Raw genomic sequence first — 25,646 nt, forward strand, 5'->3', positions numbered from 1 at the left:
CACAATTCCCATGTTACTCCACTGGCTGCCTGTTTGCTACCGGGCACAATTCAAAGTGCTGGCTTTGGCCTATAAAGCCCTAGAATCATAGAATCAAAGAGTTGGAAGAGACCTCATGGGCCATCCAGTCCAACCCCCTGCCAAGAAGCAGGAATATTGCATTCAAATCACCCCTGACAGATGGCCATCCAGACTCTGTTTAAAAGCTTCCAAAGAAGGAGCCTCCACCACACTCCGGGGCAGAGAGTTCCACTGCTGAACGGCTCTCACAGTCAGGAAGTTCTTCCTCGTGTTCAGATGGAATCTCCTCTCTTGTAGTTTGAAGCCATTGTTCCTTGTCCTAGTCTCCAGGGAAGCAGAAAACAAGCTTGCTCCCTCCTCCCTGTGGCTTCCTCTCACATATCTATACATGGCTATCATATCCCCTCTCAGCCTTCTCTTCTTCATGCTAAACATGCCCAGCTCCTTAAGCCGCTCCTCATAGGGCTTGTTCTCCAGACCCTTGATCATTTTAGTCGCCCTCCTCTGGATACATTCCAGCTTGTCAATATCTCTCTTGAATTGTGGTGCCCAGAATTGGACACAATATTCCAGGTGTGGTCTAACCAAAGCAGAATAGAGGGGTAGCATTACTTCCCTAAATCTAGACACTCTGCTCCTACTGATACAGGCCAAAATCCCATTGGCTTTTTTTGCCGCCACTTCACATTGTTGGCTCATGTTTAACTTGTTGTCCACGAGGACTCCAAGATCTTTTTCACATGTACTGCTCTCGAGCCAGGCATTGTCCCCCATTCTGTATCTTTGCATTTCGTTTTTCCTGCCAAAGTGGAGTATCTTGCATTTATTACTGTTGAACTTCATTTTGTTAGTTTTGGCCCATCTCTCTAATCTGTCAAGATCGTTTTGAATCCTGCTCCTGTCCTCTGGAGTATTGGCTATCCTTCCCCGGCCCAGTTTACCTGTCCAAACGCCAGTCCCTTTACGAACCACTGTGGAAATTAAGATCTTCTGGGGAGGCCCTGCTCTTGGTTCCGCCACCATCACAGGTGCTTTGGGCAGGGACAAAAGAGGGGGCCTTTTCAGTGATTGCCCCCCAGTGATGGAATTCCCTTCCTGGCAATATTAGATCAGCCCCCTCCCTCCTGTTCTTCAGAAGGATGGTGAAGACCAGGCTGTGGGATGAAGCCTTTGGGGCAATGCAATGAGGCAAAATGGTGTCCTGAGATGGTTTTTAAGCAACTCTTGATTTGCATATAGGTGATTATAATTTTTTTATATATTTATGGTTTTATGCCCTAGCATTGAATGTTTGCCATAGATATGTTGTGCTCTGCCCTGAGTCCCCTGCGGGGTGAAAAGGGCGAAACATAAATGTTTTAAATAAATAAATATATCCCAGGATCTGATCCTAGATTATCTGCTGATCCCAGATTATCTGGCAGTATAGACTCAAATAATACAGATCAAAGCAAATAATCTGGGATTAGATCCTGGGATAAAGGGTAGATCCAGCCCCAGACTCCTAGTTTCACCAAACTCACCATATCCAAGCACCAGGATCACCAGCACTATCATCACCCAGACCATGATCCCTGCCAGGAACCGGAGAAGGACAATAAAGATGAGGCTGACCACCATGGCAATCACCAGACCTCTGCAAAGATAACACAACCACAGAAGAGTTCCTGAGTTATTCCTCCACAAATAGAAAATAGAAGAGTTGAATTTTTTACTCCTAGGAGTAACTAATAGAACTGAAAATGTTACTCCCCTGAAAACATTCCAGGATAATTGATGGTGGCTTCCATTTTATATCACCCTTATACATATCATGCTGCTTGTCTTAGGAATTGTACTTCCCTTCCGATCTTGATTGTATTATAATTACATAAATGCACATATCTATTATTTTACCCATCTTCTGCTAGTTCTCAGCCATTTGCAGAACTTCTGTGTTATCTTAGAGATGTTCATAAACATTGTCTGAGATAATAGCACCAAATGTGAAGGAAATTTCTCCAAGGAGCTTCTAAAAGCTTATCTAGTACTTCCATCTGCAAGGCTTCAGGATTCATTCCACCATTTTAAAAAAGGAAGAGGAAAGTAAGATAAACGCCCTGCTACATCATGAGAATAGGGTGATGTGCTGGTACGGCTGTACCAGGAGCTCCAACTTTATTTTCTTTCTGTTATCTGTTTTGCAGTCATAAGACAGGCCTCCTGTCCATCATAATTAAGCTTTGGTTCCACCCCTTGTTCTGGGCTCTGGGAGGGAAAGGAGCCATTTTTGGGCAGTCTCACATAAGGTAGCTAAGCTATAGGACACAGACCAGCTCGTCCCATAGAAAAGCTTCCTTTCTCAATAACCATACAGGAAAAAGTAACATCCGGGGATACAGAAGCAGAAATTCCAGGAGAAAGGTCCCAAAAGCTCTGGCTGAGAGCTCACAGCCTCTCAGCCTCACAGCATCAGAGGGAAAACAGCCCTGAAGTTTCTAAGAATTCTCGAAGGGAGAACAGCATTACAGATCCACGGAACTCCAGCTGAATTATCTTCAAGCCTCGGCTGGTAGGTCTACTCGATACCCAGACGCATTTGGAATCAGTAGTAGGTCCCACACCGATGAGGCATAGATAAAAAGCAGCCTGGGAGAGGTTAAAAAGGGTTTTTCCTACAGAGAAAGTTTAGTTAATCAAAGTCAGGTGCCAGTCCATTGAGGACTAGACTAAGAAAGCCTTGAAGTGTCGTTTGAACCATTGAAGATTTGTTGTTTGTTCCATAATAAAGACTTTGTTGCATCATCAAAGACTCTAAAGACCATCACTTCAGAAAAATCCCTGAGAACCCTCTTTGAGGCCCCCTGGCTTCCTGCTGGGCTTAAAGTATATGTCCTATAGAAAAGTACAGCTGTTATAGGCCCAGTGCGTGACAGAACAGGTGAAGTCAGGAAAGCAAGGAGTTTCCAGCTCTTGCAAAGCTGATTTCCTTAGGAAATGCTTTATAAAGCACTATAGTATACGTCATATAATGATAATTAGATTATGACTGAAATCAACTGGAAGAAGATGGACTGTAAATTTCTAGTTTAAATTTGCACAGAAACCAATACCAAGAAAATCATAGTCCCTTTTAAGAAAGAAAAAGTGAGATATAAACAAATAAATAGTTTCCTCTCTGTCAGTCTGGAAGAAGAGCTAATGTCTTCATTACATGCCCTCCTGGTAATTTCATTTTCCTGAGGTCCAGGAGCCTCACGCATGCCTGCTTTACTAAATATTGAGCAAATTATGTGTGTAAGTCTCCTGAGCCCGGCAAAAGGAGACTCACACACATAATTCCATGCATCCACGTTTGCTATAAAACTGCTATTCTACTGTGCTCCTTTTTCCTGGATCTACCACTATTCAATCACTGATTTCATTCTACATGATAAAAAGAGAGTTCAAGTTGTTCTAGGTTTTTTCGGGCTATATGGCCATGTTCTAGAGGCATTTCCCCTGACGTTTCGCCTGCATCTATGGCAAGCAAGCATCCTTAGAGGTAGTGAGGTCTGTTAGAACTAGGAAAAAGGGTTTATATATCTGTGGAAGGACCAGGGTGGGACAAAGAACTCTTGTCTGCTGGAGCTAGGTGGGAATGTTTCAACTGACCACCTTGATTAGCATTTGATTGCCTGGCAGTGCCTGGAGCAATCTTTTGTTGAGAGGTGATTAGATGTCCTTGAGAGGAAACAAACAAGGACATCTAATCACCTCTCAACAAAAGATTGCTCCAGGCACTGCCAGGCAATCAATTGCTAATCAAGGTGGTCAGTTGAAACATTCCCACCTAGCTCCAGCAGATAAAAGTCCTTTGTCCCACCCTGGTCCTTCCACAGATATATAAACCCAATTTTCCTAGTTCCAACAGACCTCACAACCTCTGAGGATGCTTGCCATAGATGCAGGCGAAAAGTCAGGAGAAATGCCTTTAGAACATGGCCATATAGCCTGAAAAAACCTACAACAATCCAGTGATTCCGGCCATGAAAGTCTTTGACAATACAGAGTTCAAGCTCTTTGCTCACATTATTATCCAGTACCAGGAAACGGTGTAATCTTCAAAGATCTTCATTGCCACTTGTCTTGCTTCAAGAACCACATTCGCCTTTCTGAAATTAAATGCAGCAAGAAATTAAAAGCAAAGAAAAGATGGAATATAATTCAACTGGACCTAGTAGCCCTATGAGTGTGATGTGGCTCTTAAATAGAAGTTTCCCACTCACAACTCTTTCTGCAGCCGAGATTGTGAAAATCTTGATATCCACTTGGTCACTATTTTTGGCTGCTTTTCTCTTGTACTTACTCCCAGTTCCTATTTCTTCTGCATTTCTCAGCTCCTTTTGAGCCACTGTTGTCTAGTCCTTTTATATAAATATCAGAATTATGTAGTTTTTGGTTTCTTTTAAACTAACCTAAATTTTGCAGTTGGGCTGAAAGTATATAACACTAATGCAGTCAGCCATCACAATATTTATAGCAATTTGGGAGGTTTCATTTTGATTATCTGCTCCTTGATGTAAGTCATATCCTTGACCTTGGCAGAAAAGGTTTTCTGTCATTAGGTTTCTCGAATCTGGATGGCTAACATTTTGTTTTGGGCTTCCATTTTCTTAAAGTGAGTATTTTTTGGCCATTATGGTGATGAAGGCAGTAACAAATACACACACGCCTGTCAAGAAGGCTGCAGAGCTTGGAGAGAGATTGAAGGCTTTAGTGTCCCATGAAATGGCACCTTAAAATTAAAGGTAAAATTTTCCCCTGACATTAATTCTAGTCGTGTCCGACTCTGGGGGTGGTGGCGGCGTTCATCTCCATTTCTAAGCCAGGCATTGTCCATAGACGGCTCCAAGACCATGTGGCTGGCATGACTGCATGGAGTGCTATTACCTTCCCGCCGAAATGGTGCCTATTGATCTACTCCCATTTGTATGTTTTCGAACTGCTAGGTTGGCAGACACTGGGGCTAACAGAGGGAGCACACCCCACTCCCCAGGTTCGAACTACCAGCCTTTCAGTCAGCAAGTTCAGCAGCTCAGCAGTTTAACCCATTGTACCACGAGGGGACCTCTTTACACTACCTTTGTAGAATAACTTTTTAAAAAAGATTCCTAAAGAGACCATATTACTCAAATTCACAATAATATTCTTCAAAGCTGGATAGCCAACTGTACTTTAAGCTAATGAAACAAATTAATGGGGAAAAAATCATAAATTGGCTTTGATATACATATTAGGTTCTCATTCCATCTTGAATCAACAACACAAACACATAAAACTCACTTGGCCCCTTCTACGAGATCTGTCACATTTCTTGTCTTCCCACGTCCATCATTAAAGGTGGTCTCATTTCCAACCATTATGACTCCTTTCTTAGCACTGATAGCAGGTAAGCATCTGCGAGCCACTGCAGATCAAAACACACACACATACACAAATAAGTCAAACACATTCACACACACACTCTCTCTTTCTTATCTTCTGATGGAGAGTCCTTCAATGGGGCCAGAAGGTTGACTGGAAAGTCACAGTGCCCCTGTTCTTATGACTGGATGGCAGTGGAAGTAAGGAATTAGGATTCTCCTAAGTGAAAAGGGAAGGGAAGTACGAGTAAAATATTTTTTTCAAAACTGTAAGTCCAATTCTGGGGAAAAGGTGTGATGTGAAGAAATACAATCATTATAATCCACTAGCTGTGCCCTGCCACGCGTTGCTGTGGCCTATAGTAAAACTTATCAAAGTTGAGGTAGATATCTGGACTATTATGAAAGAGAGGTCCCTACCTGTTCCTTCCCCCTTTTCCTCCCCCTTTCTCTCCTTTCTTCCTTCTCTACCTCTTTCTTTCTTTCACTACTTGGTTTCATCCTTCTCTCTTTCCTTCATTCCCTCCCCCTTTCTTCCTTTGCCTTTCTTCCCTCCCTGTTTGCTTCCTTCTTTCACTTTTTATTTCCTTTTATTTTACCACCATCATAACAATAACAATAATGCAATACATTGCCTCTGGGAACTGACACCTCTCCCATTCCCCCAGGGTCTCATAGGAACAATAGCATAATAATAATAATAATAGAAATAACAACCTTTACCCGCCACGTGTTGCTGTGGCCAATCTTCCCTCTTTCTCTCCTTCTTTCCCTCCTTCCTTCCTTCCTTCCCTCCCATCTTTCCTTCTCCTCTTCTTTCTCTATCTCTTTCCTTCCTTCCCCCTTTTTCTTTCTTTTCTGCTGTCTCTCTTTTCTTTCCTTCCATCTTTCCTTTTCTTTCCTTTTCTTCTTCCTTCTTTCTCTAACTTTCCTTCCTTCCCCCTTTTTCTTTACCTCCCTTTCTCTTTCTTCCTTCTTTCCTTCCTTCCTGTCTTTCCTAGATTTTGACAGGGCGGGAAGGGGCGGGGTGGGGTTTGGAGGTGGCGTGAAGTAAAAGGAGGTAAGATTGGGATGGGGGAGTGATGGAGCGTGGGGTTGCGTGTGTGTGTGCAACGGCGGGGGAGTGATGGAGCGTGGGGTTGCGTGTGTGTGTGCGGCGGCGGGGGGAGTGATGGAGCGTGGGGTTGCATGTGTGTGTGCGGCGGCGGGGGGAGTGGGGTTGCGTGTGTGCGTGCGGCGGCGGGGGGAGTGATGGAGCGTGGGGTTGCGTGTGTGTGTGCGGCGGCGGGGGGAGTGATGGAGTGTGGGGTTGTGTGTGTGTGTGCGGCAGGGGGTGTGTGTGTGCGGGAAGCGGCGCGACGGGGCTTGGAGTGAGTTGTTTTTCATTTTGAGTAGATATGTTTGTACCTTGTGGGTTGTGTTATGGGCATGGGAATTTTGGTTAAGTTTCGTTGGGGGATTTTTGTGTTTTGTTGTTTTGCCGTTTTGTGAGTGTGTTGTTGTGTTGTTTTTCATTTTGAGTAGATATGTTTGTACCTTGTGGGTTGTGTTATGCGCATGAGAAGTTTGGTTAAGTTTCGTTGGGGGATTTTTGAGTTTTGTTGTTTTGCCGTTTTGTGAGTGTGTTGTTGTGTTGTTTTTCATTTTGAGTAGATATGTTTGTACCTTGTGGGTTGTGTTATGGGCATGGGAATTTTGGTTAAGTTTCGTTGGGGGGGGGTTGAGTTTTGTTTCCTCGTTGGATGCCCCTAACAAATTTATATATATAGATTTATTGTTGTTGTTGTTATTATTATTATTATTATTATTATACTACTACTAGCCATCCCCTGCCACATGTTGCTGTGGCCCAGTCTGTGTATACGTGTTTTGTGTGTGTATATGTGAGTATATATTTGTATATATATGTGTTTGCGCATTTTTGCACATGCATTGTAATGTATTTTTGTTTTTTGGATTTTTAAGTCCCTTCTGCTGTGTTTTTCAGTGTTTTTATGAGTGATGGTCACTCACTGGTCTGATAAGGTGTAATCTGTCCAAATCTGGTGTCAATTCGCCCAGTGGTTTTTGAGTTATGGTAATCCCACAAACAAACATTACATTTTTATTTACATAGATGATGCTGATGATGATGATGATTATTATTATTATTATGAGGAGCCCGCGGTGGCGCAGTGGGTTAAAGCCCTGTGCCGGCAGGACTGAAGACCAACAGGTCGCAGGTTCGAATCCGGGGAGAGGTGGATGAGCTCCCTCTATTAGCTCCAGCTCCTCATGCGAGGACATGAGAGAAGCCTCCCACAAAGATGATAAAACATCAAAAATCATCCAGGCATCCCCTGGGCAACGTCCTTGCAGACGGCCAATTCTCTCACAACAGGAGCGGTTGCTCCGGACACGACAAAAAAAATTATTATTATTATTATTGATGGTGATGACTGAATTTATTTATATCCATTTTTTTCTCCCAAAACTGGGATTAGGGTGATAATGAACACAATGAGAGAGTCTTTGGGAATTGAGTCTAAGTGTAATTCAAAAAGATGATTTCTCCATATTATAGTTAGTTGTTCTCTCTAACAGCTGAGAAAGGGGAGCATTGCCACACTGCATATAAACCAAACACAAAACCCCTCAGCTTCCCCTGACCAGGCAGACTCACAGGGCTTGCTTGGAGTCAACATGGCTGGGCAGTCACCATCTTTCAAAACTTGTGGTGGACTCTGGAATAAAGAGGGAGTGAAAAGAGCAATTATTAATTCCTAGCCAGAGAAGGAAGTCCTGCACATCTCCTCCTGGGAAGAAGAAAATCAAAAGGAAAACGAGAGTCTACTTTTATGTATGAACCAGTTCCCAGCCATTACTTGTCTGCACAGCTCACTCACCTTTCTCAGATCTTTAAATTCTGGGAGGCAAAACTGCTGATAGTATTTAAGGTCCCCAGAAGCCATGAGGTCAGTTGTGTGGGCTTGTAGGTAGGTGAGATATCGATCTGGGCATTTGCTTACACAGATCTAAAAAGAGTCCCAAGAAAAACAACAAAATGTCAATATAAGCAAAGCATCAGCATGTAGGTGAATACCATTACCCAGCCATGACGAACACTTAGCAGGTAAGTCATTCAGAGCTCCAATTGCCAGAATCATCCCAGCTACTCTGTCCATTGGCCATGCTGGCTCACGGTTTTTTGGCAGATGTCAAGCAATAAGTAACTTTTATGAGCATTCCAAGATGCCATAGATCAGGGGTCCTCAAACTAAAGCCCGAGGGCCGGATATGACCCTCCAGGGTTATTTACCTGGCCCTCGGCTCAGGGTCAACCTAAATATGAAATTACTTGAAAACACACAACAACAACAATCCTATCTCATCAGCCAAAAGCAGACCCACACTTCCCACTGAAATACTAATACGTTTATATTTGTTAAAATTGTTCTTCATTTTAATTATTGTATTGTTTTAAGTGTTTTTTGCACTGCAAATAAGATACGTCCAGTGTGCATAGGAATTCATTCATGTTTTTTCAAATTATAATCCAGCTCTCCAGAAGTTTGAGGGACTGTGACCTGGCCCTCTGCTTAAAAAGTTTGAGGACCCCTGCCATAGATTGTAAGATGAACCTTAATTTTAGTACCAATAACAACAACAAAGACACACCCATGATTTTAATATGAACCCCATTTTAGAGATGTTTATAAAGGAAAAAAATGTCTTAGAACTAAAGATGTACAGTAAATTCGGCAAGTTTTGGTTTGTTAGTTTTGAATCCCTACTACAGATACAAGCATATTGTTATACTGTATTTATTAAAGCTACAGATGCCAAGCATCATCTTAGAAGAGGCATACTTACACGCTTCACACTCAACACCAGCAAACTAATTTTACATTACTTGTTAGGCAATATTTTAATACCAATAGGACTAGACATCATATGAGTTCACTGTACTATATACTGGATTACATAAACAAAATGGTAGGACATTCTATTTCTCTCAATCCCACAATAACATTTCTAAAACAGCCCCATGCAAAGTTCCCTTCAAATTATGCAAAGTTCCCTTCAAATTATTTATCTACCTGGAGAGTATACCAATGGGGTGTGCCAGAGAGATAAACCTTACCTGTGTGGTGGGACACTGGAATTCCAGTAGGACCAAAGGACTGGCACATTTCATGATGTTGAAGTAGAACAAGAAAGGTTTGTTCCTGCAAACAGGAAAAAAGAATGATAAGAATATCCAGACCACTGTTTCCTTTTCTCAGCAGTTAAATTTAGACATTCCAGAGAGTCTGAAACAATGATGGAGATCTTAATTCCCATCCTTCCTTTGGAAAAGTTACATGTCAGATTAAACTGTCCAGTGACTACACAGGTTGGAGAATTCTCAGAGTCACTGTCTACAAAGTAATTTTTCTTCAGGTCTAGGATGAGAGACAACTCTTATGGACTGAACAATTTCTGATTACAATAAATAATAATAATAATAATAATAATAATAATAATAATAACGTTATTTAAACCCTGCTACCATCTCCCCAAGGGGCTCGGTGCAGCTTACATGAGGCTGAGCCCACAATACATCAATAATAAAAGCAATAAGCAATAACAAACAACAATACAAAACAGTTAAAATAAATCTCATACAATGGAAGTATAAAGTAACCAACTAGTGTTGCTTGGGGAACACTCACAAATTTATTTATTTATTTACGGCATTTATATGCTGCCCTTCTCACCCCGAAGGGGACTCAGAGCGGCTTACAAAATATATTTTCATACAATATATTATATTATTAGCATAGTACAATATCAGTATTATATATTACTATATTGCACTATATCATTATATTGTAATATTATTAATATTATTGCACTATACCATTATATTGTAATATTAATATTATTTACATGTAATATTTGATTTGCCTTTGGTTTGTATTGTTGTATTGTGTGTTGAGGCCTTGGCCTTTGTAAGCCGCATCGAGTCCTTCGGGAGATGCTAGAGGGGTACAAATAAAGTTTAATAATAATAATAATTTAATAATAATAATAATAATGCAGTATTATTACTAATATAATAAGACCATACTAATTTTCAAAATGGGATGCTAGAGGTCAAGCTTATCTACCTTCCTTGTCATTTAACTGTTCATCCTGGAGGTTTGAAGTAGGTTTCCCAACATTTAAGGGAAAACAATCTGTACATACTTAAAGGCACTTTTATTTTAGCCAATTTCAAAGGTATGTGGAAGAATGAGACAACCTTTCCACCCTCTTCTGCACTCTCTCCTTCCTCTCCTTGTCACTAGACCTTTTCTTTTCAGGAGCACTGGAGAGGACAGCAAAGAAGGAAGGGCTCATCTAATTGTCTACAGACAATGTCCTCCATCTATGGATTCACTTGACCCAGAATATGGGACAGAGACTGTCTTGGTAGCTATTACTGACGAAGTTCGTCGTCAATTAGACCGAGGCGGATCAACGTTATTGGTACTCTTGGACCTCACAGCTGCATTCAACACCGTGGACCATGACTTGCTGATGTATCGATTGGCTCTGCCTGGTGTACGAGGTTTAGCCCTGAAATGGTTCAATTCGTTCCTCCGGGACCGGAGACAGAGGGTGGAGTGGTTAGGCCAAAGCTCTGAAAGCTCCTGCCTTTGTTGTGGAGTTCCCCAGGGTGCTATCCTCTCACCCCTGGTCACTTGGCCACTTGCTGGACTGGTGCGGGGCTTTGGCTTAGAGTGCTACCAGTATGCAGATGATACCCAGCTACTCTTGCGTCTCGAACCTGGGACAACCGCAATTCCTGAGAACTTTAGGCTGTGTTTGGAAGCAGTGATGAGTTGGCTGTGAGTGAGCAGACTAAAAGTGAATCCTTCTAAAACTGAGATACTCTGGCCCGGCCAGCCGCCAGAATTAATCCAGTCTCTGCCTGATTTCGATGTGGAAGTTCTGGTTCCGTCTGCCATGGTTAAAAGCCTTGGGGTTGTGTTGGACTCATTGCTGACGATGGAGGCCCAGATCACTGCCATAAGTAAGCAGGCCTTTTTTCATCTTCGCCAGGCAAGGAAATTGGCATCCTACCTTCTGGTAGAAGCATGGGCAACGGTAATCCATGCAACAGTCACCACGAGGTTGGACTATTGCAACGCCTTATATGCCGAAGTCAACAACCCAGAAGATTCGGATGGTCCAAAATGCAGCGGCCAGGCTGCTAGCGGGATCATCTATAAGATCCCATATTACACCGATTCTGCAACAACTGCATTGGCTACCAATAGAACATCGGATCTCTTACAAGATAATGATCCTGACATTTAGAGCTCAAAATGGCCAAGGACCTTTATATCTTTGGGATTGCCTCATTCCTTTTTTCCATCAGTGGTCACCTCAATTCACCCAGGAAAATCTCCTATACATACCAGGCCCTAGGGAGGTACACCTGGAAGCTACAAGGCATAGAGCTTTTTCCGATCTATGCTCCAATTCTGTGGAACTCATTGCCTCCATAGGTTAGAGCAATGTTGGAGTTGCGACCTTTTGTAAAAGCACTCAAGACTTGGCTGTTTGGTTGTGCATTTAAGTAATCAGATCTAATTTGCCAAATAGTCACTGTTGAATGTTTTTACGTTGAATGTTTTTATATTGTGAAATGCTTTTTTAAATTGTAAGTCGCTCGGAGCACCTTGGTGGAGAGCGACTAATTAAGAAATAAAGTGAAGTGAAAGTGAAGAAGAATATCACTCATAGCCAACAATGGCTAAGCAAAGATAAAAAAGAAGGTCCCCTCCCAATCTCAAAGCTTGTTTTTCTGACTTTTTCTGGCACAGGACACAAATAGCCTGACAGCAACTGACTAAACCAACATGAGGGGATTTAACAATGGCAAAATACCTTGGAAATGTAGTCATCGTGGAACAATACAGGCATTTTTGTTGTTTTGGGCCCTAATGAGTTACTTCATGGGTAAGACAAATACAATCAGATTGGCATGAGGCCTAGAATTTTTGCACTTTGAGAAAAGAAAGGTTGCCCTTTTCTACTCAGAAGAGACGTGGAAAGATACTACACCAGCAGGAAGAGATGTATGGCAAAATTTCCCTGAAATGCAAAGGATCTCATTGACCATGCACCGGCTTGTGCAAAAAATAAGAGGGTTTCTATCAGATACCTACTCATTAGGTGTTCCCTTCTGGCCACAAAACTGGCCGCGGCTGTCTGTTGGATAGATCACCTTCCTGGGGTCTCCTTGTGTCCATGCTGAAGAGAAGACAGAAATCCACAGTGTGACTGACTGCTCCCTCCTGCTCCACATGCAGTAGCACCAACCAGATTTCTCCAGAAGCTACTTTGAATTGGGTTGTTGTAGGTTTTTCGGGCTTTATGGCCGTGTTTTAGAAGCATTCTTTCCTGGCGTTTCACCTGCATCTCTGGCAAGCATCCTCAGAGGAACCTCTGAGGATGCTTGCCATAGATGCAGGCAAAATGTCAGGAGAGAATGCTTCTAGAACATAGTCATATAGCTCGAAAAACCTGCAACAACCCAGTGATTCCAGCCATGAAAGCCTTCGACACTACTTTGAATACTTAACATATAGCCTTCATTGACACCTTTATTTCAACCTCCTCCCAACACACCAAGATACAATGATGTGTATCTGGTTGTTAAACTTTCAGAACAAACTCATGAGGTAAGCTACGCATGAAGTAAGCTAACTTGAGCAAACTATTCAAAGCTACTGACACTTGAACCCAACTCTTCTCTCTATTAATGGTGTTACACATTTTCTCCAACCAAGGTCTCTTTAATTTTTCTGTAAGCAGTCACAACCTTGTTCAGATATGCAAATACATGATCAAAAGAACACAACTATAATGACATTGATACACACATATATCTATCAATGTTGTTATTGTTGTGTTTTTTTTATTATATATCTATATCTATAGATATACTAGCTGTCCCCTGCCACGCGTTACTGTGGACCAGTCTGGTGATCTGGAAAATAATGAGAAAGTGTTGGTTTCTAATATATGTAATTTCTTTATGCTTGAGGGTAAACATTTTTATTGTTGTTCCTTTGTCAATGTTGATGTGGAGATTGTCTGGTTTGCCTACTCCGGAACATGCATCATATCATTGTACTTTTTAGGGGTTCCTTTCAAATCTATGATACTATATCTCTCTTTGTGTGAATCATATCTATCTATCTATATCTATGGCTGGATGGCTCTTTGTCAGGAGGACTTTGATTACATTTTCTTGCCCTGGTGAAGAGAGTTTGACTGGATAGCCTTAAGTATTTTCTGTTGGTCATGGGGTTTCTGTGTGGGAAGTTTGCCCCGATTCTGTCGTTGGTGGGATTCAGAGCACTCTTTGATTGTAGGTGGACTATAAATCCCAGTAACTACAACTCCCAAATGTCAAGGTCTATTTCCCCCAAACTCCATCTATGTTCATATTTGGGCGTATTGAGTGCTTGCGCCAAGTTTGGTCCAGATCCATCATTGTTTGAGTCCATTGTAGTCTCTGGATGTAGGTGAACTACAACTCCCAAACTCAAGGTCAATGCTCACCAAACCCTTCTAGTGTTTTCTGTTGGTCAAGGAAGTCCTGTATGCCCCATTTGGTTCAATTCTATCATGGTATTTGGTTGTAGGTGAACTATAAATCCCAGCAACTACAACTCCCTATCTATCTATCTATCTATCTATCTATCTATGGCTGGATGGCTCTTTGTCAGGAGGACTTTGATTACGTTTTCTTGCCCTGATGAAGGGAGTTGGATTGGATGGCCTTAAGTATTTTCTGTTGTTCATGGGGGTTCAGTGTGGGAAGTTTGCCCCGATTCTGTCGTTGGTGGGGTTCAGAATGCTCTTTGATTGTAGGTGAACTGTGAATCCCACTGACTACAACTCCCAAATGTCAAGGCCTATTTCCCCTAAACTCCATCTGTGTTCATATTTGGGCGCCTGTGCCAAGATTGGTCCAGATCCATCATTGTTTGAGTCCACAGTGCTCTCTGGATGTAGGTGAACTACAATTCCCAAACTCAAGATCAATGCCCACCAAACCCTTCCAGTATTTTCTGTTGGTCATGGGAGTTCTGTGTGCCAAGTCTGGTTCAATTCCATCATTGATGGAGTTCAGAATGCTCTGTGACTGTGGGGAACTATAAGTCCCAGCAACTACAACTCCCAAATGACAAAATACTAATTTTTTGAGTGATGGTCACTCCTTGTGTTGTGAGACGGTTTGTTGCCAAATTTGGTGTGATTTCGTTCATTGGTTCTTTTGTTTTTAAGGTACTCATTATGCACGAAGCTATATATATATATATATATATATATATATATATATATATGTATGTATGTATGTATATGTATATGTATATGTATATGTATATGTATATGTATATATATGACTACTCATACAAAACAAAAAAGAAGTGTATTGTGAAGATACTGTTAGACAAGTTTCATAAGATTCTATACAAACACATTGTACCTTACGGCAATCACGGTTTCCTAAGAATCACAGCAGTCCCTTGTGTTTTATTTCTGTTTAACAGTAAATGGTGAGATAGGCCCCAGAGAAACACTGGAAAACCTCACAAGAACACAGTCTTTTAAAAAGCCTTCTTCCATTTGTTTAGGCTTCTATTCCTTGAATGCTTTCAACAGATTTAGGCCACATTCCTAGCCAGCATTTCTCAGCCAGTACCAAAATCTCCCGGAGTTCTAGGTTGAGAACATGACTGCAATTAGTCCAATCGTCAGCAGCCATGATACTAACTGGAGCGGAGCGCAGGGAGCACACAACTCCTCTGCTGCACCAGCTCCACTGGCTGCCGATTTGCTACCGGGCTCAATTCAAAGTGCTGGCGCTGGCCTTTAAAGCCCTAAACGGTTCTGGCCCAACCTACCTATCCAAACGTATCTCGGCCTATCAGCCCACCAGGACCCTAAGATCTTCTGGGGAGGCCTTGCTCTCTATCCCGCCTGCTTCACAGGTGCGGCTGGCGGGGACGAGAGACAGGGCCTTTTCTGTGGTGGCCCCTCGGCTCTGGAACGCCCTTCCCATGGAGGTAAGATTAGCCTCCTCGCTGATCGTATTCCGAAGAAGACTAAAAACTTGGATGTTCAAGCAGGCATTTGGCTAATTCGGTGCAATGAATGTGTTGATTACGGATTGGTAATATGGATGATGCAATTGGACCACGATTTTAGTTAGGAGATGTATTGGATTGTGATTTCGTGTAATATTGTGTATTATGTTTTTTATGGTTTTAATTGTATACTGTGCACTGTATATTTTGTTGTAAACCGCGTTGAGTCGCCAATTAGGCTGAGAAACGGCGGTATACAAGGACAGTAAATAAATAAATAAATAAATAAATAAATAAATAAAATTCTCAGCCAGTGAAGCCACTAGATGAGAACTATCATATAAATAGGTAAGATTTCCAAGATCTACAGTAGACATCTTTTCCCAGTCTTTGGTGCAATAATTGAAGAATTGAGACTAAACAGGGAAAGATCTTTTCAACAATTCAATAGCCTTCAATTATTTTGTGTGGTTGCTTCTTTTTTAACTCGGTGCCCACCCCACTTCTTAGGGCAATGCACCTTCTTGCCCATTAGATTTCCCTCCTCCAACTATAACATCCAGTTTGCAGCAAGTCTAGTGCGACTAGTGATCCCTGGAGCCAGGAAAAGAAGGAGCATACATACCGACAACTCCCACAGCAACGTAGCCCACAATAGCAACCAGGAGCAGGATGCAGCAAATGATATCTGTGCAGCCCCTGAAGGAGAAAATGACTCCATTAAGAGCACTGTTTCTTTCAGCACTTAGTTTCTATCAAATTTGTTGTAGCTGTTCATTCGTTCAGTCGTTTCTGACTCTTCGTGACCTCATGGACCAGCCCATGCCAGAGCTCCCTGTTGGCCGTCACCACCCCCAGCTCCTTCAGGGTCAATTTACTATATTTTTATGCTACCCTCCAAACATACTCCCAAAATTAAAACCTAATTAAATTTCAATTTCTAATTTGAATCATTTTACACTATTTCTCAAACAGTAGCACAAATATTAATAACTGATTGAGAAAGGTGCGGAACAAAAGATGCAGATAAAGTTAAAGCAACTGATGTCGCTCAATGAAGACATATCAAAAAATCATGGCCGATATGTAATAATTAATAAAACCTAAGAAAAGGGGGAAATGTTAATTCAAACAGCCTGGATCTCTTATGGATGTCAGTAATATATACACTGTCAAAACTGTATTCACCATTAATCTTGTGTCATCATGCAATCTCTGCTTTATAAAAGGAGGGCAGTGGGGAGAAGTCAAGCCGAAGAAGATAACCCCCTTCTCATTTTGCCCTCCAAACACATTTTTCAAAATATCACACTGTTTTCCATTTGTGTGCTTACCTGTCATAAATAGGGCCTTTGAAAGTTGGATCATACTTTTGAGGTGTTCCTAGAAAAGAAGGCAAAGAATACAATGAGTTATGCAGTCATGGAAGGAAAGAATATGAAAAATGGATAAATTATTTGTCTACATCCATCCATTTTGGGAATCCAGTTTCTCATTAGAGCCTCATTGAAATGAATGGAAAATAGGAGGGAAACTATCAAACCCAATACTGTCTACTCTGGCAACCATCCTCCAGAATTTTACATTCAGTGATATGAAAATTGACTATGGAGTGTTCTTCACGCAAATCCTATGTTCTGCCACCAAATCACAGCCCATTTTCATAGAAAAGCTGTGAACATCCTTTGGATGGGATGAACAAACACTTATCACTGCTGTTTTCTTGGCTTGTTTGATGGGCAGAAATTCAAAGGAGAAAGCTTCACTTGCTGCATATCTATTCGTTGTGCCATTTTAGAGGCTCCAACTAAGCAAAAGAAGTTCAGTCAAATCACTTTCTAATAGTTTTCAGCATTTTTAGGGAAATGGTAACTGGAAAAAAGAGTGACCAGAGACAAAGAAAGTAAGGCCTTGTATTTGTAATATTTGTAGTACCAAAGGATATTACAAGGATGAAAAATATTTTTTTTTCCTCCTATGCTAGGCTGGGCAAAGTGCACCCTATAGAACCATTTCTGGGACCCATATGTTGAGGACTTCCATGGGCACTGTTAGACACAAGAAATGCCCTTTTAAAAACCAGAAGCAAACCACTTTGAAAAAAACACCCTCCTCTGGTTCTTAACATGGTCCAAGTGGATCTAAACGTATGGCAAAATTGTTACGGTTATCATTATCATTAGGTTCTTGTGGGTTTTTTCGGGCTATATGGCCATGTTCTAGAGGCATTTTCTCCTGACGTTTCACCTGCATCTATGGTAAGCATCCTCAGAGGTAGTGAGGTCTGTTGGAATTAGGAAAATGGGTTTATATATCTGTGGAATGACTGGGGTGGGGCAAAGAGCTCTTCTCTGCTGGAGCTAAGTGTGAATGTTTTAACTGACCACCTTCATTAGCATTGAAAGGCTTGGCTGAGCCTGGGGGAATCTTTTGTTGAGAGGTGTTAAGATGTGCCTGGTTGTTTCCTCTCTGCTGTTTTGCTGTTGTAATTTTAGAGTTTTTTTAATACTAGTAGCCAGATTTTGTTCATTTTCATGGTCTCTTCCTTTCTGTTGAAATTGTCCACATGCTTGTGGATTTCAATGGCTTCTCTGTGTAGTCTGACATGGTGGTTGTTGGAGTGGTCCAGCATTATCATTATTTCCTGCCTTTTTCCCAGATTAAGACTAAAAGTAGGCACAAATATTGAAAAAGGGATTGTTAAAAATTCATAAGATAAAATAGTTGAAACAAAGTTAAACAATTAGAAAAATTGTCGAAGGCTTTCATGGCCAGAATCACTGGGTTGTTGTAGGTTTTTTTTCGGGCTATATGGCCATGGTCTAGAGGCATTCTCTCCTGACGTTTCGCCTGCATTTATGGCAAGCATCCTCAGAGATAGTGAGGTCTGTTGGAACTAGGAAAAGGGTTTATATTCACAACTAGCTCCAGCAGATGGGATTGAGGGAGGATTGATTTAGTCATTAGAGAGTTAGTTGCTGGAATTTATAGCTAACCTACCATCAAAGAGCATTCTGAACTCCATCAACGATGAAATTGAACCAAACTTGGCACACACAACTCCCCATGACCAACAGAAAAATGGAAGGGTTTGGTGGGCATTGACCTTGAGTTCTGGAATTGTAGTTCACGTACATCCAGAGAGCACTGTGGACCCAAACAACGGATGGATCTGGACCAAACTTGGCATGAATACTCAATATGCCCAAATGTGAACACTGGTGGAGTTTGGCAAAAATAGATCTGGATATTTGGGAGTGTGAAAAAGATCTCGGAGTCCTCGTGGACAACAAGTTAAACATGAGCCAACAATGTGATGTGGCGGCAAAAAAAGCCAATGGGATTTTGGCCTGCATCAATTGGAGCATAGTGTCTAGATCTAGGGAAGTAATGCTACCTCTCTATTCTGCTTTGATTAGACCACACCTGGGCACCACAATTCAAGAGAGATATTGACAAGCTGGAATGTGTCCAGAGGAGGGCGACTAAAATGATCAAAGGTCTGGAGAACAAGCCCTATGAGGAGCGGCTTAAGGATCTGGGCATGTTTAGCCTGAGGAAGAGAAGTCTGAGAGGAGATATGATAGCCATGTATAAATATGTGAAAGGAAGCCACAGGGAGGAGGGAGCAAGCTTGTTTTCTGCTTCCCCGGAGACTAGGACGCGAAACAATGGCTTCAAACTACAAGAAAGGAGATTCCATCTGAACATGAGGAAGAACTTCCTGACTGTGAGAGCCGTTCAGCAGTGGAACTCTCTGCCCCGGAGTGCGGTGGAGGCTCCTTCTTTGGAAGCTTTTAAACAGAGGCTGGATGGCCATCTGTCAGGGGTGATTTGAATGCAATATTCCTGCTTCTTGGCAGGGGGTTGGACTGGATGGCCCATGAGGTGTCTTCCAACTCTTTGACTCTATGATTCTATGAGTTGTAGTTGCTGGGATTTATAGTTCAGCTACAATCAAAAGAGCATTCTGAACCTCACCAACGATAGAATTTGGCCAAACTTCCTACACAGAGCCCTCATGACGAACAGAAAATATTGCATTTTCTGATGTTCAGTGGCAACCCCTCTGACCCCGCCTCGCAACCCCCTCCTCCCCAGAGGTTCCAACCCCCAGGTTGAGAAACACTGCTCTACAGCTACCTTCAAGAAGTACTTTTTCAAGAATCTTTTAGGAACAATTTGGCCCAGTCCCCAGTCAGCCTGAGATTTCAAGGTTAAGACGTATGCCTTGAGCCATTCCAGTACTATTGCACTAGTTCGTTTAGTTAATTCGTATTTCATGTTTCACCTTGAAATGCAAAGTTACTGAGTTTAACAGCTTTTTTGTTGGCAAAGGCTCAAAATGCAGCGACTTGCTGACTTCCCTTAATGCAAATACTGGAGGAGAAAACAGAGAGAAAAAACACAATGCAAACCAAACACTGAACAGCTTTGAAAATGCCTAGTTTCTCTAGCCACATGAGAACTTGACACTTCCTCCACATCAAGGAACCATCAATCTTGGCTCTTCTGCAGGCCTTGTAGATTGAGAGGAGTAATCCAGCCAATGTACCTCCCACAACTGACAGGGAAAGGCTCCTTTCTTCTGCCTAGCTACAAAGTTAATAGGAAAGCGATCTGGGACCTAGTAGCAGAACATGTTTCTTCCTGAGTGCTCCAGACTAAAGCTGGCAATTATACAGGTTTGTCCAGCCTGACACAGACACCCACAAATCTCACTAGAAATATTTTGGAAAAAACAGCCCCCAAAGATTCTTCAGCAAAGCCTGCTACGCTTAGCAGAAAATCTGCTTTCAGTATTTGTTCTCACTCTGGAACACAAACAAAAGACAAAATGGGGATTGCTAACAGATTTGTATAAATGGATGGCATTTAGAAACTTTTTACTGTTGCCAAAAATGTCTGTGACTCCAACACTGTGCTAAGAGTACCCCATACTTGGCCCTAAATTCTTAAAAGAACATCCCCAGCATTTCTAGAAAACTCAAATGTGGTCCACTGCTGTGAAAGCAATATGAATGAACGCCCTGAACAGAAGTTATATCTAGGGGAGACAGGCAGGTTGGTGGTGAAGGAAAATCCCCAGTAGCAGGACTTCTATTTTGGCCCCTCGCAGCTGCACTGGCAGCCAAATCCCAGAGACTCCCTCTGTCACCCAGCCTTGCTGCTGCCTTGTCTTGGCTACAAATACCAATGGAAGCGTGCCAACCTAATTTTACTCCCTGGAAACAACATCCTTTCTCATATCCTTTCCCTGTTCATAAGAGGAAATTCTGACCAAGCCAAAGTTAATCATCTGAGATTCATAAGTTTCAAAAAATCAGGCATTTCATGAATGCTCTTGTCTTTTGGATCCATTTGAAAAGAAATTCATCACATTTTTAATTACAAGCAACTTTTGTAAAGGGCTGGCGACTTTTCAATTAAATAAGTTCAAGAGACTACTTTTCACAACTATGAAGAGCAGCCTTTCCTGGGGGTGGAAAGAGGGTCAACTGCAGGGTTGTTGTTTTTTTTTTGTCGTGTCAGGAGCGACTTGAGAAATTGCAAGTCGCTTCTGGTTTGAAAGAATTGGCTGTCTGCAAGGACGTTGCCAGGGGACGCCCGGATGTTTTGATGTTTTACCATCCTTGTGGGAGGCTTCTCTCATGTCCCGCATGGAGAGCTGGAGCTGATAGAGGGAGCTCATCAACACTCTCCCCGGATTCGAACCTGCAACCTGTCAGTCTTCAGGCCTGCCGGCTCACATGACAAACTATAACAAACTACAAGTTTTTCTGACTATATACCAGGGGTCCTCAAACTTTTTAAACAGAGGGCCAGGTCACAGTCCCTCAAACTGTTGGAGGGTCAGATTATAATTTGAAAGAAACATGAATGAATTCCTGTGCACACTGCACATATCTTATTTGTAGTGCAAAAACACTTAAAAACAATACAATAATTAAAATGAAGAACAATTTTAACAAATATAAACTTATTAATATTTCAATGGGAAGTGTGGGCCTGTTTTTGTCTGATGAGATAGGATTGTTGTTGTTGTCTGCTTTCAAGTCGTTTCAGACTTAGATTGAACCTGAGCGAGGGCCGGGTAAATGACCCTGGAGGGCCATATCTGGCCCCCGGGCCTTAGTTTGAGGACCCCTGCTATATACAGTCAGCCCTCCACATTAGCTAAATAAAACACTATTTTTTTTACCTGAAAGATTTTATCTGCCAGAAGTTGACCGTAACATAATGCTAGATGGCTTACAAATGTTTAGAGAAGTATTATTTCTAGGATTCTCTAAGTCTTCCAGAACAACTCTATGGTCATTTTCTGCTGGAGGATCTTATTAATTCTAGAGAGAACACATAAAATCAGTAAAAAATTAAATCTGAACAGTCATACCCATACATGTGAAGGATGGACTAAATAAGGCCTTTATTCTGTATATTCCTTGCTACTCAACTTCATAAACCTCAGTTTCTACACACATTAAATACAAGTGAATCTGTATTGAAAGTGTTTTTAAAGTATGAAGAGATCGGGGGTGGGGATCGGGACAACCCAGCGTCTGATGAGGGCCATAAGGAGGGCCATTGTTTATTGGGTTCATCTTTTTCGTGTCAGGAATGACTTGAGAAACTGCAAGTCACTTCTGGTGTGAGACAATTGGCCATCTGCAAGGATGTTACCCAGGGGGCGCCCAGATGTTTTTTGATGTTTTACCATCCTTGTGGGAAGCTTCTCTCATGTCCCCACGTGGGGAACTGGAGCTGACGGGCAGAGCTCATCCGCACTCTCCCCGGATTTGAACCTGCGACCTGTTGGTCTTCAGTCCTGCCGGCACAGGGGTTTAACCCACTGCGCCACTGGGGGCTCAACTGCAGGTAAAACTGAGTAAAATACAATACCCCCATCACAGCCAAAAGGAAATGTTCAATGGACTGACAAAAACACCCCAACAACCCTAAAGCAAGCAAACCAAACTCTTAGAAACATGTGAAGTCGCTCTGACTATTCCTGTTCAGGATGAACAATCAGTCATTCAGATGGAGCAATTGCTACAGGCTTCTCCCTGTCCAGATACCAAGTGCTGAAGGAAGGAAGTATAGTTTGCTTCCTCTTCTTCCTCTAATACAGGGATTCACAAACTAAGGCTAGCAGGCCGAATGTGGCCCTCCAATGTAATTTACCCACCTCCCACCCTACCCACCTCCCACCCTACCCACCTCCCACCCTACCCACCTCCCACCCTACACTGAAATGACTTGAAGGCACACAACAACAAACCTAATTAACTTGACTTTCTCATCAGCCAAAAGCAGGCCCACACTTCCCATTGAAATACTGGGAAGTTTATGTTGGTTAAAATTCTTCTTCATTTTCAATATTGTCTTGTTCTTTCATATTATTATTATTATTATTATTATTATTATTATTATTATTATTGGGTTGTTGTAAATTTTTTCAGGCTATATGGCCATGTTCTAGAGGCATTCTCTCCTGATGTTTCGCCTGCATCTATGGCAAGGAATGTTTCAACAGACCACCTTGATTAGGATTTGATGGCCTGGCAGTTGTTTGGTGTGGCTTGTTAGTGCCTGGGGCAATCTTTTGTTGAGCACCTGATGAAACAACCTGGACACAGCATATTATTTGAGAACACAGAAATGCTGGACTACTCTAACAACCACCATGCCAAACTACACAGAGAAGCCATTGAAATCCACAAGCATGTGGACAATTTCAACAGAAAGGAGGAAACCATGAAAATGAACAAAATCTGGCTACCAGTATTAAAAAACTCTAAAATTACAACAGCAAAACAACAGAGGGGAAACAATCAGGGACATCTAATCACCTCTCAACAAAAGATTGTCCCAGGTACTAACAAGCCACACCAAGCAACTGCCAGGCCATCAAATGCTAATCAAGGTGGTCAGTTGAAACATTCACACCTAGCTCCAACAGACAAGAGTTCTTTGTCCCAACCTGGTCATTCCTCAGATATATAAACCCATTTTCTTAGTTCCAACAGACCTCACTACCTCTGAGGATGATTGCCATAGATGCAGGCGAAACGTCTGGAGAGAATACCTCTAGAACATGGCCATATAGCCTGAAAAAACCTACAACCCAAATATTATATTTTCTAAAATGCAGGTGACTAATTTGATAGAAAGTGAGAATGCTATGGATGTTTCAGTAAAGCATTTGATCAGGTACCCCATACTATTTTGATTAGGAAATTGATCTAATGGGAATAATGGGAATAAAGGGAATACTGAAAGATCTGTAATTGGTTGGAAAAGCATGCTCAAAATCATCATTTATGGCTACACTTCAAACTGGAATGCCTCAGGGTTTTGTTCCATGGTAATTAGTTACTCTTCAACATTTTTCATCAATGACTCAGATGACAGGGTAGAGGGAATTGGAGCAAGTTTGGAGATGATACAAAATTGAGAAGGGCGGATAACATAGTGGAAGATAGGAACAGAATTCAAAATGACATTGCCAAACTATATTACCTATCCGAACGTATCTCCTGTTACGAACCATCACAAAACTTAAGATTGTCTGAAGAGGCCCTGCTCTCGATCCTACCAATCTCACAAACATGGTTGGTGGGGACGAGGGATAGGGCCTTCTCGGCAGTGGCCCCCCGTCTGTGGAACTCACTCCCTAAGGACATCAGGATGGCCACCTCCCTCCTGAACTTTAGAGGACAATCAAAGACTTGGCTTTGGGATCAGGCGTTCGTCTAGTGGATAGTGACAACTGGAAGCAAAGTTAGGACATATGTGATATTGGATTTACCTGAATTGGTCTTGGTTTTAACTGGCATCTTAATTAATTGTTTAATGAACTTGGTAATGTATCTGTTTTAATGATTTTTACTGTTTTAATTGTAACCCTTGTTTATATGTCGACAGCATCACATGATGCTTATGTGAGGCCGCCCTGAGTCCCCTTTTGGGGGGAGAAGAGCGGGGTAGAAATGCATGTAATAATAATAATAATAATAATAATAATAATAATAGAAATTGGACAAAAATTAATAAAGTGAAATTCAATACAGGCAAATGCAAATGCATTTAGCCTACAAAGCCCTAATGCATAGTTACTGGTGGAGAATACATGGCTCAGCAGAACTACATGGGAAAAAGGCCTTGGGCCTGTTGCTGATCATCAGCTTAACATGAACTAGGAATGTGATGCCACAGCAAACAAGACAAATGTTATTTTAGTCTGCATTTATAAAAGCCTATTTTCAAAATCAATGAAAAGATTTGTCTGGCTATATTCTGTCCTGCGAAGGTCTCAGATCGAGTATCTTACGCAGTTCTGGGTGTAGTGGGTTAAACTGCTGAGCTGCTGAACTTGCTGACCGAAAGGTCATCGGTTCAAATCCGGGGAATGGGGTGAGCTCCTACTGTTAGCCCCAGCTTCTTCCAACCTAGCAGTTCGAAAACATAAAAATGTGAATAGATCAATAGGTACCGCTTCTGCAGGAAGGTAAAGGCACTCAATGAAGTCATGCTGGCCACATGACCTTGGAGGCGTCTATGGACAATGCCAGCTCTTTGGCTTAGAAATGGAGATGAGCACCACCCCGCAGAGTCTGACATGACTGGACGTAATGTCAGAGGAAAACCTTTATCTTTACCTGTGTTCAAGCATATAATCTTTAATGACACAAGAGGCAAAACTTTTTGATCCACCCGTGTGTATATAAAAATAGTAACTTTTTCAGTAGTGAATTTCCCTCCCTAAAGGTAGATTCTCTCACTTCCTGTTGTCTCACCCTAATTCTTAACTGTGAGGGTCCTATCAGACAGGCCCTCTATCCCAGGATCTGATCCCAGGTTTTCTGTTTATCCTAATCCAGTTTAAAGCAAAAAACGTGGTTCCAATCCTGGGAAACTGGGCCTGTCTGGAAGGCACCAGAGTGGTCTGTAAGTTGGATGTTTGTAACTCTTAACAGATTAGAGAGATGGGTCAAAACTAACAAAATGAAGTGACAAATGCAAGATACTCCACTTAGAAAGAAAAATGAAATGCAAAGATACAGAATGGGGGACAATGCCTGGCTCGAGAGCAGTACGTGTGAAAAAGATCTTGGAGTCCTCGTGG

At 41.9% G+C, this 25,646-nt stretch overlaps 1 protein-coding gene and 1 long non-coding RNA gene across 4 annotated transcripts in view; one reads left to right on the forward strand and one right to left on the reverse strand.

Annotated features, from left to right (window-relative positions):
- The window catches only part of SLC44A2 (solute carrier family 44 member 2 (CTL2 blood group)), an 85,029-nt gene that overhangs the window by 34,434 nt on the left and 24,949 nt on the right, over positions 1-25,646 (reverse strand). For all 3 annotated transcript variants that reach the window (XM_067464085.1, XM_060763496.2, XM_060763494.2), the window contains exons 2-10: positions 16,855-16,903; positions 16,146-16,219; positions 12,587-12,671; positions 9,529-9,613; positions 8,291-8,419; positions 8,068-8,128; positions 5,326-5,449; positions 4,071-4,154; positions 1,545-1,657 (exon numbers count right to left, since the gene is read on the reverse strand). In XM_067464085.1, coding sequence (XP_067320186.1) covers positions 1,545-1,657; positions 4,071-4,154; positions 5,326-5,449; positions 8,068-8,128; positions 8,291-8,419; positions 9,529-9,613; positions 12,587-12,671; positions 16,146-16,219; positions 16,855-16,903 — 804 coding nt within the window. The remainder of the gene's footprint in view (positions 1-1,544; positions 1,658-4,070; positions 4,155-5,325; positions 5,450-8,067; positions 8,129-8,290; positions 8,420-9,528; positions 9,614-12,586; positions 12,672-16,145; positions 16,220-16,854; positions 16,904-25,646) is intronic.
- The window catches only part of LOC137096099 (uncharacterized), a 138,420-nt gene that overhangs the window by 10,274 nt on the left and 102,500 nt on the right, over positions 1-25,646 (forward strand). The gene's annotated exons all lie outside the window — the stretch shown is intronic.

The sequence above is a fragment of the Anolis sagrei genome, chromosome 2 (genome assembly GCF_037176765.1).
Source record: "Anolis sagrei isolate rAnoSag1 chromosome 2, rAnoSag1.mat, whole genome shotgun sequence".
Classification (NCBI taxonomy): domain Eukaryota; kingdom Metazoa; phylum Chordata; class Lepidosauria; order Squamata; family Dactyloidae; genus Anolis; species Anolis sagrei.